Source organism: Chelmon rostratus, chromosome 19 (assembly GCF_017976325.1).
Source record: "Chelmon rostratus isolate fCheRos1 chromosome 19, fCheRos1.pri, whole genome shotgun sequence".
In the NCBI taxonomy this organism is placed as follows: Eukaryota; Metazoa; Chordata; class Actinopteri; order Chaetodontiformes; family Chaetodontidae; genus Chelmon; species Chelmon rostratus.
The window spans coordinates 14210272-14223213 of record NC_055676.1 but is presented as its reverse complement, the minus strand read 5'-3'; the positions used below and the strand labels follow the sequence as shown (position 1 = coordinate 14223213).

The window sequence follows — 12942 nt, the reverse complement described above, 5'->3', positions numbered from 1 at the left end:
ACAGTCATTTTTGCCAGTGGGATGAGCTGGAATGAATTTTGGACCAGAAAGTGGAAAAGAAACTCTGAATGTCTCCGGTGGAAGCTCGTGGAGAGTAAACAGTCACATCCAACTGAAATCATATTCTCCCGGAATTGTAATTTGGTGGAAAATATTCTAAAAATGCTGAGATGCATAGTTTTTAGGGGGTTCAAACACGGGGGATGATGTTTGAGGTTGTGCAGTAAACATGCCACAACAAAATGCAATGTCCAAATGGGGAACACAGTTATCGTCTGACCACGTTACAAAACAGGCAATGGGGATTACTGTTATTTCCGTGGGGATTAATTAAGGGACACATGTGTTTTTGCCACTCTCTACAAACCCTGAATGCATCATGCAACATAAAAGACTTTTCAAATAGCTCCTGTATTCAGCCAAACTTTAGCCAAATTTTGAGAGTACACCGACAAAACTGCACAAGCCGTCGGTACGGTGAATAACTGGGCTGAACATCAGTAAATGTCAATCAATATCATCAATGCAGAACACAAAAGTACAGAACCCCTGAACCTCAACTGTAAAATTTCCCAGTTATATACCTTGACCAAATTAAAGGTTTCGTCATCAAAAGTGTTGCTTATATTGTGTATTATTATGTATTCATGTAAAGCAAAGAAAATCTGTGACATATTGGTATATCCCAATCATCCTTTATCATGCACCAAGCACTCCTATCCTCCCATAGCAAGCTAATTAGTGTGTTGTCATATTATTTTACCAATTTTTCATGCCGCTTTGTTCTTTGGACAACACTACAGAGCAGATAAACAAATGCCAGTTGTCATGCGTTGAGGACTTGACTGACAGTATCCTCAGATTCACCACATCAATCCTGCAGCTCAGACGGGAATGTAATCAGAAAGTCTTTGGCCCTGTTTGTGAACAGCGTCTCACCTCGTCGTCTTTATACCAGGACAGGGACTCGGCGGTGAGGACAAACCAGTACTCCTTGGCTCCGCCCTTCATGATGCCGATGTTGTTGATCGTCAGCCAGCCCTTCCTGATCACCTGAGAGACAGACAGACACACAGACAAAAAGGAAAAATGATAAGTAACACACAACGGGGAAAAAAATCACCATTTCCTAAAATGAACACCGCATTCGTCAGCCTGTGTATGAAACACACATACGTACCTACGCTAACATGTACGGGGCAGCACATTAATGTCACCGCTTCTAGTGGAGATAAGAAGCAACTGCGACAAACAACAGCAAGGTGACGCTCATCAACGTGACTAAACACACTCTTCTTTTCACTTCCTCTCTCTCTATATGTCATTCTCTCCACCATACAGAAACTACACACACACACACAGCACATAGTGTTATTTACCTTAAACCGATCGTTAACTCCTCTCTCCGGCTGGATGAGAATGTGGAGAGAAGGTTACAAAGCTACGCCAACGCAGGGCATTTAGTAAAGGCCAAATACACAAAGTACCAGCACATTACAGCTGGGACGGCAGCAAGGGGACAGCAAGCGGGTGGGGGCAGGGGAAGTAAGGAGGCTACAACAAGATTGGCCCATGTCAAACCCTTTCGAGGCCATGCAGTGAAATGCAGGAGCCTGACTGTTTTATACTGTATGTGCTTCTTGAAGAGAAATGGTGGACTGACCAAAAATCCACCTACAGACACCTACACCTCTTCACTGAAGAAGCATCACACATGTGACACATACTGTCAATTATTTTTCCACTCTCTTTCACAATGTCACACATATTATTTACCTGATGTTTCATTTAAGCCTTATGGACTTAAACTGAGTAAAACCGTCAAATGTAGAGTTTTTATCAGGGTGCGTCATTGCAGTCGATTCATATTGCTCCAAATTAAAATCCTAAAAACAGTAACGTCTGCATACTGACTCCAAAGCGTGTTGAACAGAAAACATGTTGATCGTCAGGACTTAATATTAGAAGATATCACACTTACATATTACATTAAATAAATTTGGTTTGGAGTTAGTGTGCAGCCATAACTCTCCATCCATTTGTCTCAGATGCATCGATTCTTATAAGGGAAAATGTCTGGTGGCTTCTGTAGGTGTGCATCCTTTTCATTTCATTCTGCACATTTTGTATATTTAGTGAGTTTCAGATCTGGACTAGAATTTAAAATAACCTACATGTGGGTGTGAACAAAACGTGGTCGCCTATCATGGACCCGCTGATCCATCAGGATTGATAAATTCAATAAGACGCAATTTATGTCTCCATCAGCGCATTTAATGATAAGTGCGTAAATCTGGGTTTTAAGGGGTCCTACAGTTTTCAGTGTGCAGGTCATGGGGTTGTTTAATCAGGAGACCAGAAGCTGTGGGGCCAGCTACATCCATCTATAAACAGGAAGTGAAGATCACCACTTTGTTTACAATGTGCCCCTAACCTTTGATCCCAACCTGGGTGGCTGTTATGACAACTGACAACTATGGAAGTTACATATGTCTGGCACACTGCACGTCTTCATTCCCTCCCCCGGGCACTTTGCTACTGTGGGTGAACCGGGGAGAGGCAGGGAGTGAAAGAGGGAGACCGAGGGAAGAACGTCTTTATCCACAGGTCTAGTGACGTGTGGATAAAGACGTTTGATAACGGCCCTGCTTTCTCACTGTCTCCCTCTCTGTGCGATGCAACTCACGAACACATGAGTGACTTTCTCTTTATCTAGCTCAAACTGCTGCTGGGGGCGTTTACTCAGTGGCGAAACAAACTGGCTTCAGCGGCTGCAAACTGAGCCTTTCAACAAGACTGAAAGATGCCTGTGACACAGGATTACATAAGAGGAAAGCCAGTGTTGATTGAACTCCGTGACCTCTGGTCTCCCTTTACTGTCAGTGTGTGTGAGTGTAAGTGTGTGTGTGCCTGCAGGGAGGACACAGCTAAAAAAGAGAGGAAAGGGAAGCAGCCAAGCATTCCCTATGACAGCCACCTGCCCAGCTACTGGTAGTTAGTATGAAGCTCATTTTACACACACACATTCGTACACACACTCATGAATCCGCTACCAAATACAATCCAGCACATACAAGAGAACATACAAGTTGAAACACATACAGATACATGTATCCCGACATATGCAGAGCGTGAAAACATGAGCACATACGCATGAAAGGCCACCTGCAGACATGCACAGAGTTACACGCATACACTCGCACTTCAAACACACACACGCACACACACACTACTCACCATGATCTCATCCTGAAGCAGAAAAGCCACAGAGGAGGACAACACAGCAAGAAGAGAGACGAGACACAGCAGAAAGAGAATTCACTCAGAGGAAGCAAAAAGAAGTGAAGAGAAGAGGAAGATTAAAATGTGGGAAAGATAGAAGAGGATGCTTTCAGAGGGCAAAAGACTATAAATGTTAATCATGCAAAATCTGTGCTTATTTTTCTAGCCATTGAGCTGAACGCATCTACAGAAGCCAGTTAGCGTAGGTTTTGTTGTCTGTTATTTAGCATGCACTAAAAATGTGTCAGATTTAAGGGAAGTTTTGTGGAAAGTCATGAAAAAATAGCTGATTTGTTTTTATTCCACATCAGAGTGAACCTCCTGGATTTCTCAACATTGTGACCATTAAAAAAAAAGAAAATTGCATTGACTACTGCACTTACTAAATGAAAAAGTTACATGTATTGCATCATTGTCTATTACAGAGTGTATTTTAATGTAGTTTGAGACCCAGATGGAGATTTAAATTTTCAAACCACTCTCTGTTATTAACAGGCAGATTTTGAGGGTTGTGCAACCCTGGCAGAGGTGTTCAAGCGCTTTCTATGTGATGTTCATATTATGATCACTGAACTCGACAAAACTGAGGTCTCAGATTTCCTAACAGAGCTCAGATTGTGCTCCGTGACTCTCACCAAAGGCTGCTGCAAGGTTCGACAACTGTTGTCCATTAGTGTGTAACATGTACAAGTGCTGTACAGGGCTGCACTGTGTAGGGTATGGACTGTTGCCCAGGGTAACAAGATACTGTATAGCTGTGCTACATTTAGCATGGGCAAAACAGAGAGCTGAGTGCTAACAGAATAAAGCCTTGGGGAAAGACTGTCTGAGGTTCACATGTCATGTTGCTGGCCAGCAGATGAAACACACTGGATGATTTCAATCTGGAATCGTGTTCCTGTAGCTTAAAGAGAGAGAGTCTCTGCACCATAACCTGTAAAATGTGCGTAGCATAAAATACAACCATAATGTCAGTGTGGTCAGAGTACCTGGTTGCCAGCCGCCTTCTTCTTGTTCATTTGGTTGATCCTCTGCTGAGCGCTGCACAAAAAGACACACCAGGCTGTAAACTGAAATTTCGACGCACCAAACGCCGCAGTGAGAGTAAATCTGCTGCATAAACTGCGTAATGGAGGAAAATTAACAGGATCTCACTTGGCAAAACCAATGAAGTCCTCATGGTTGGTGTTCATGTAGGACAACTCGATGTCTATCAGCAGCAACACCTGAACAGAGATCATTTGTTGATAATATTATATGCATAGCCTCCCAAAAAATGTGATTCATTATGTGCACTAAGCTGACGTGACCTACATATTATGTCAGTTTAGTAATTTATTTTCAGTGTTTTTATACCACGGTGTGTAAAATTTTCATCCTGCACATGTCATTCAACTTTCAAACTATTCTGCCGTCTTTAAGTTTGCAGAAAAAGCAGCAGCATATATTGTTATGTGGCTTTAAATGGTCAGGCACATTATTTTTTTTAAGTCAAAGATCATTAAAAATAACATTCATAATGTAATATATATTACAATATATACAGGAAAACACACAGTTGCAGGCAGGAATAAAACAATAATCTCATCATGCACCACCATAAACCACTTAATTTACTCGAAGTGTACGTAGTTTGTGTGTGTGTGTGTTACCTGTCCCTTAGTGCGGCTTTCTCTGTCCCTGATGTGCTGAGTGACGATTCTCTCCATCTCCTCTCTCAACATGGGATACTGAGCCAGCTGTGAGCATAAAACACAGTAGGTAGGTAGCAAAAGCAGCAAACAAACACACACATGCCAACACACACACACACCCACACACTCTCATATCTACATACAAGCATCAGTAAAACCACTACATTACTCATCTCACTGAACCACAACACACAGTTCCACCAATACAAAATACATTACAGAAAAACAGGTTATGTTTTTATCCCAGACTCTGCTCTAGTCTGCTGACCAGTGAGTGGATTCGACTGGATTTTATGTGCAAAACGTCGATTTTGTTGCCAATATGGAACAAATGCAGAAGAATAGTGCAAAGTCTGTGATATTACCACACAAACACAGAATAAACAATGTTCCTGGCAGGAAAGCTTCTTTTTCCCAGCACACTGTGGGTCTTTTTCCATGAGCTCATTGCAAACCCACGAACGCAGACATTGGTGGGCCTCCAATGTGACACAAACACATTTGGAGAAGTGTGAGGAAAGAAGAAAAATCAAAACCAAAATCACAGCACAGGAAAGAAAAATATACGCTGTTTTCTTGCAAGTTACAATGCATCTTTCATGCCTGTCAGATGGTTTGGTGAGTGAGCGGATTTCAATAGACCTCTTTCTGGTTCCCAAGTTGATTTACAGCTTCCTGGGTTTGGTCCAAATTACAAAGCAGAGAACATCCATAAAGAATAGATGCTTTATAATAATGGGACTTACTGTGAAGATTAATGTCAGTCTAATTACTAGCAGTAAGACTTGTAGTGTAAATGTGTAAGGGTTTCTCACATTGTTCTTTGCTGACAACATTGCAAATTGAAACAGAGTCAAACAACAGTCCAATCAGCAGGTGTTGAAACGCTGTGTGTACGTGGAGTTTTAATCGCCTGGTATATATACACTTTGGTTTGTTATATTCTTATACTGCTACTATATTTATATATGTTTAGTATTTTGAAATGTTTTTGTCATCAGAAAAGCTTAAGACCGCTGTGCAAAAACAACTCTGAATCTGTTGTAAGAGCGTAAATTTACACCATCTGGTTAGTTTAATCTGTCCAATGCATCGTCAAATCACTCTTTTAAATGTTTTGTAATATGTGTGGATTTCAACTCTGTAAGTATGGATAATAACAATGTCACCACTGTCCCATTATTATCACTGCTAGTTCATTTGATGAGAAGCACTTTATGGTTTTCACAGCTGGTGAATTCACTCAAATCCTAGAACATTGCGAAAACCATGAAAATACAAATTACATTACAAATAAAACCAATCCAAGCAACTGAAAGCAACATATTTGTATTTGAATGGAAAGGCGCATTGTAACTTGAAGACAGGTAAGGCTGTCAAAATCTGATGAAGTGTTCAGTGTCTTAAAAAGTGACACAGAAATAAGATTTTTTTTTTTTTCTTTTTTGCAAAGAAGGCAGCAGGCAGCGGCACTCAAACTGATTCAGACTGACATGCGATGCAAAGGAACAGGGAGGGAGGGACGGGAGAGAGGGTTGATGGAGGAAGACTTCAAACTGACCCCTTTGTGGATTTTCCCAAACACTGTATGTTATAATACAGTATCTTTAAATACAATGTGTCTCTGGAAGTGAAATCAAGATAAAAGTGTGACAGAGGAGAGAAATCCAAAGGAGGTCGCGCTTTCTTTTTTGGTCATTTGCTTTGCGAGGAAGCAGCCGGTTCAAAGGGTTAGAGGACGACAGGGCGGAGAGGACGAAAGAGAAACAAAAAGAGAAATAAAGAGATGATGGAAGTACGTCAATTAGTCAGCGAGTGGAACTACACAATCAGTCACCATACCGACAAAGACAGAAAAAAAAAGACTTTAAATCAAAGGGTTTTTAGACATCATGAGGTCAAATATGAAAGAAAATTATCTAACATGCAGGTTGAGAGGCAACATTTTGTTAAATTGTCAATATTAGGCCAATAATTGACAGAAGACAAATGACAAAGAAAGTTTAATTTAAATGAAGGTTACACTAGTGAGCTCTGGAGTAAGGATAGACCGATATCTGCTGGCTCAAGTAATATATTTCTGAGGACAGAAATAGTGTATTAGCTGTTATCTGCAAATGTCAGACCTGCTCTGGATTCACACACAAATATTTCAGGTGGGTAGTAATTCTGAGTCAGTTTACATGAATTAATTAATTTCAACACATTGACATTTATTGGCAATGTGATGCTTTCTAGCCACACTAGCAGCTAGTGGCTATGGGGGACACTGATGTTGGTTGAATGGCCTACCACTTTAGCCCAGACTGAAATATTGAATCTATAAATGATACAGGCATCTATGTTTCCCACAGGATATTGACTTTGGGGATCCCTTGACTTTCCTTTAGCCTCACAATGAATTTAACATTTGTGGTTTTGAGGAAAATATCTTGACAGTATTCATATCCTTCAGATTCCCAGTGCCTTCATCAGGCCAGAATCCTAATTTCTTCAATACTTTGGTTTTATGACCAACTACCTGCAAAACTAATTCAGGTATAATGACATTTCCCTCAGACTCAGCTGTAAAATCTGTTCAGTGCTAATTATGAAATGTTAGCATGCTAACATGCTAACATACGTTTGTGAACATGTTAATTATACCTGCTAAATATCGAGGCGAGCATGTCGGCATGCTGACGCTAGCCACTAGCTTCATGCTATACTCTTGTTTTAGTGTCTACGAGGGAAATATAAAAGCAAAAAAGCAAAAAAAAAGAAAAAAGAAAAATTCCTAACTACATTTTGTGTAAAATTTGGTGAATTGAAAGTATTAAAATTAAGTGACATAATAACAGAAACCTAAGTCAACATTGGTTTATACTTTAAGGTGCAGCCCCTACAGGACATTACCTTAAGATTTAGCATTAGAACTACTTCTAATAGTGTTGCTGATCATAAAGAGAAACCTTTGCTGAAATTAATCATGGATGGTTACATTAGATGCGGTTCCTCATGCAAACAACCGGCTATCTGGCTTAGGATGCCTTCTGATGCTTTGATGGAAGTTTACTTTAGATATTACACATGGCTCTGAATTTGCAGTTTGTGTAAATCAACAAACCCAGCCAGTTCCACATTAACATGGAAGAGATCATTTTCCCAATTTTAAAGAAATTTCTTTGAAGGAATTAAAACAATATTTAACTCAAATCTCAGTCAGTCTTTAGTATTTAAATGGAACTTTTTCAAATATTGTAAAAAAAAATACGATAAAGAAGCAGGCCAGTTTTTTCTCTCATGCATCTCCTGATCTTAACACTTTAGGAAAAAATGTCCAGCCATCGGTCGACCCCTACCTGTGCGATTAACAGAGTTAATGAAAGTGGCTTGGTTCTCTTTGGCATTTTACCTTTTGACTACACTTTTGTATGGTGAAGGTGAGTTCGCTCACTACCATATCTATACACTTCAGTGTGGGCTCCTTCAGCTTTTGGATCTGCTTTTTCACTATGGCCTCAAAGGCCAGGTCAGGGGTGAACAGCCCCGTCCTGTAGGGATAGGCAGGCGGCACGGAAGAGAGAAGTGAAAAATAACCAGAGAATAAAGAAAGACAGAAGGTGGAGAGAGAGGAGAAGTGAAAGCACCAAATGAAGACATGAAGGAACAGACAGAGAAAAGTGAGAAAGTGGGGACGTGAGACAAACAAAAACAAAAGGAGTGAAAACAGATGGTGAGGGAAAAGGACAAAGCACAGACGAGGAAGGTAAAAATTTGAGATGGAGCAGAAGAAACAGATTGAAGATTGAAAAAAGAGGAAAGGTGTGGAGGTTGGGGAGGGATAAACAGCACAGAAGGAAGAAAATGAGAGTGAGACATTTGGTTTCCCCTAAAGCCATTCTACAAAAGGACAGCGCTGGAGTCTCTCTCTATCGATGAGGAGCAGTGAAGAACAGAGAGAAAGACCGGAGACAAAAGACGCGACAAAGAGGAGGAAATAGAGAGAGCTCCCAGCCTGCACAACTCCATCAGCCAAAAACTCCAAGCGACGCATCGCGAGACCGCAGCTGTGCACCCCGTCCAGCCCAACCCCCCCGATCCCTCCTGGCGTTGACCCTTCCTCCACCCATCCCTCCTCCTCCTCTGACTTCCAGAGGGAGCATAATCATAACATTTACTATCCCAAGGCCTTCAGGTTGTTGCAGTCCAACCGCTGTTCAAATTGTTTGGTCACAGTGGATCAATTTGGATACAGACTTCTGATCTTTCTTCTGACCACGCTCATAAGCCTCCACGGCTGAGCCCCTGAGGCCTGTCGAAGAGCAGTTAAACATAGTCGTCATGGCTCCTGTCTGCTGCAGGTGCACAGCTTCAGTCTCACAAACAAGGAAGTCTGGAGGCTGAGGTCATCCAATATGGCTGCCAGGTATTTTAAATGACAAATGATTGTCTGACATGTGTAAGCAAACAAAGGAGGGAAGAGTATCTCGCTCAAAGTTCTTGAGAGGACTAAGGCTTGAGGTAAAAACCACTTGAGCAACAAATCCATCTGCCTCAGAGGCTGCATCAAGAGGGACAAGGAGTTCAAAGAAAACTTAAAACTGTGCCCCAATTCCACCAAATGCCAACTCTCACTAGTGCTCACAACATGTTACAACTTGCATGTGCAAACAAGATAATATCTCGTGTGAACATGGTAATATATTGTGCAAATAAGCTACAGGTAATGATAAGATGATCACAAGATAACATCATGTGCAAACGAGGTTGTAACTTGTGCAAACAAGATAATAACTTGTCTAAACAGAATATATGTAATAATGAGATAATATCTTGTGTAAACTATATCACTTGTACTAAGGTACACGTAATAACTTGTGCAAACAAGATAATATCTTGTGAATAAGATACACGTAACAACAAGATAAGATCTTGTGCAAACCAGACTGTAACTTGTGCAAACAAGATAGCATCTTGTGCAAATAAGATAATAACTTGTGTGCACAAGATAAAGGATATCTTTCAGGGTTTCTGGCACTGCGAAGGAAAAGCACTTAGCTTTTTCCGTATTTAAGTTGTAATGGCAGTCGATTAAAAAGTACTGTATAAGCTGTCTGTACGCACATATTGCTTAATTTCCTGATAGTACAAAACAGTAAAAAATATTAACTTCTTGTTTACTGACTGCAAGTATAATGACTGTAAGTATGATGTAGAGCACAAACTGCTAGCGTGTAGTGTGGAATTGGGATCCAGCACAAATTAATGTGCCAAAACAGCCAAAATTAAGGAAAAAAGAAAGGAAAAAGAATAAGAGCATGAAAAAGATACTCAGTTCAGTCTTTCAGCTGAGCTGAGATTGCTCTGACATGAATCATTTATAGGCAACAATATTATGATGACTGCTCAGCCTCCACACTGGTTTTCTTCAGCACAGCTTTCTACCACGGCCAGCCTGTCCAGCCAAACCCTTCCGAAGCGGTACAGTCGGTAGGCAGGCATGTGCACCGCAGCCCCCTCCAGGTGTCCCCTCGCTGGGGGGCTGGAGAGAGCCAGGCGGCTACAGTGAAAGGGGGTGAACAGCAGAGGGACTTTGCAGATGAGGGTTGAAAACAAAGTGCTAGCCACCGTTTGCTTTTATTTTTTTTACCTTCTTGGTACACTGCCTAACCGTATTGACTAGCTCAGAAATGACCATGTCCACACATTTGGTGCAAGGCTCTTTAATCTTCCCAATCTGCCTTTTCACAATGGTCTCAAAGGCCATGTCCGGGGTGAAGAGGCCAGTTCTGCCCGGCAGAGAGAGAACCAGCCACAGGGCCAAGAAAAGAGAAGGATGGAGGAGAGAAAGACAGAAGGAGGGAGGAGAGTTGGGCAAAGAGAAGAGTGTTAATTGTAAAGAATTACCCTCCATTTCTGAATTTTTCCCAAAACATAAAGAGACACAAGTTAGACAGAGAGAGGGAAAAATGGCGCTATGAAACAGTTAGAAGACAGCATTTTAAAGGAAAGATTAAGTAATATGAAGTAATTTCAAGCAATCAGTATGTTACTGTTTATCTAGCTACAACCTACAGTAGTAACATCCTGCCAATCATCTAGCCAGTACTTTAGCATTCATTGCGCTACACTGGGGCCAGGGGGCGCTATAACCAAGTCACAAATCTATGTAGCCTCATCGAATGCACCGCATGCATTTTAATTCCTCCTTTTTTTAAATAAAGAAATATGTACAAAAAGTATTTGAGTGGACGTGGTCACATTGTGAGGACTTACCTTCCTTACAGGGACAAAACACAAGTCCCCATAATGCACATCATTCAATTTCAGGGTGGAGACATGGGTCATGGTCAGGGTAAGTCTCCAAGAAATGAACGTGAGTCTATGTAGCGTTCCCAAAAGGGATGGAAACACGACTGCGTGTACGAGCAGTCGTCTGATCATGCATATGTTATAAATGCACTTCTAATTGCTGTCACACTCCGGATGTGTTGTGCTGTTACTGTTGTTGTGGCTGCATGGCCTTTGCATCACCTTTGCACATGAAAGACGTGGTCACTTTCTTGTATCATAACTATTTTGTTGAATTTTTATTGCCCAAATTCAATCAATAGCTACATTTATATTGAATGTGATGTGCGCCATATGTGTTTTTATTGCAAGGAAAGAACCTCCTTGCAAAGTAACTCTGGAGTCATGAAAACTGACTACTTTCTAAGCACGCCATGTATTGGTTAAGCTCCCCCTGAGCACCGGGAGAGGAAAAAATCCTGGCGCCGGCCATGCATTTTCAGCTCTAATACTAAGAAACCAACGACATTCTGTCCATCATGGAAATACATTAAATACCATTTCTTTGTACATCCCACACATGCTGGTTACCCCGAGGCAGCCAGTAAATCCCATATCTCCTGCTTCTCGCCATATCCTGTTATTATCTGACTTAGACAGACCAGATGCTATTTTAAATACATTTTGGCACCAAATATAAATTTAAATGATTTTTCTGATGTTTTTTTGGCCCCATTAGATGACAGAGTACATATGCACACACCGTCCATATGCAAACAGAGAGAGCGAGAACAAGGACCGAGTGAGCTACCACATATCCCACAGGAAAGATGCGGGATTTCTCCAACCAGACAACATGCCACACACCAGCATTTGTGGAAAAATCAACTAAAAAAGCCACAAAAACAAGTATCGTACAACCAGGAGTCACCTATCTGATCCCAAACCTCCTCTGTCTACGTGTACTGATGCCATTAGTATTCTACAGAGCACTCAATCTAGTACGGAGGTCTTGGCGATTAGTCAGATGCAGTCTGGCCTGCAGAGGTGACTGAGGTGGAGAGACGGAGAGAGGGAGGTGAGGTAGCGAGGGAGGGAAGCGGGGATGGAGGGGTGAGTTGGAGGGCGGACGTGCCTGATTCCGTGAATATTCTTGATGGCGTAGCTGATCTCCTTGCGGAGTTCTTTCTCATCAAACTCCATCTGCAAAAGCAAAACAGAGACGACAGAAAGGATTAAGTATAAACAGTGTTTCTCTCACAGATTTTCTTCCTCTTTATTCCTCCAGTCTTTATTTTATCTGCAGATTTACACATACCATCATCTTGGTTTATCTATTTCTGTAAATGAAGATTTTCAGAACGTCGCAACATACATGTTGTCTGTCAAATTATTAATACAAGTATGATCCATATTTTGCATTCATTATTTATTACTAAGACCAGAACTTCCCCACCTGTAGGTGAGGACCGCCAGGTTAAGAAACACATGATTGTGAGACTAGTAAAGAAATACTCCACATAGCAGGACCTTGAAATTGAACACTTCACTCTCTGTATCTTCTTTGTTTAATCTATTAAAAGACTAAAATATAAAAATGAAAAGTTTCACACAAAGTTGCATGCTGGACCTTTTTCTTGACAGAGCAAGGTGACTAGTCATCACCACGAGGTTGCCAGGCAACCAGCTGTCC

General features: G+C 41.2%; 1 protein-coding gene across 3 annotated transcripts in view; it reads right to left on the bottom strand.

Annotated features, from left to right (window-relative positions):
* Nucleotides 1–12942, bottom strand: part of dnm1a (dynamin 1a) — a 53704-nt gene that overhangs the window by 23215 nt on the left and 17547 nt on the right. For 2 of the 3 annotated variants that reach the window (XM_041960843.1, XM_041960841.1), the window contains exons 9-15: nt 12385–12452; nt 10609–10747; nt 4935–5021; nt 4438–4508; nt 4272–4323; nt 3238–3249; nt 940–1053 (exon numbers count right to left, since the gene is read on the bottom strand). In XM_041960843.1, the coding sequence (XP_041816777.1) occupies nt 940–1053; nt 3238–3249; nt 4272–4323; nt 4438–4508; nt 4935–5021; nt 10609–10747; nt 12385–12452 (543 nt within the window). Of the gene's footprint in view, nt 1–939; nt 1054–1379; nt 1410–3237; nt 3250–4271; nt 4324–4437; nt 4509–4934; nt 5022–10608; nt 10748–12384; nt 12453–12942 lie in introns of all 3 variants that reach the window. The other variant, XM_041960840.1, reaches the window with a different exon arrangement.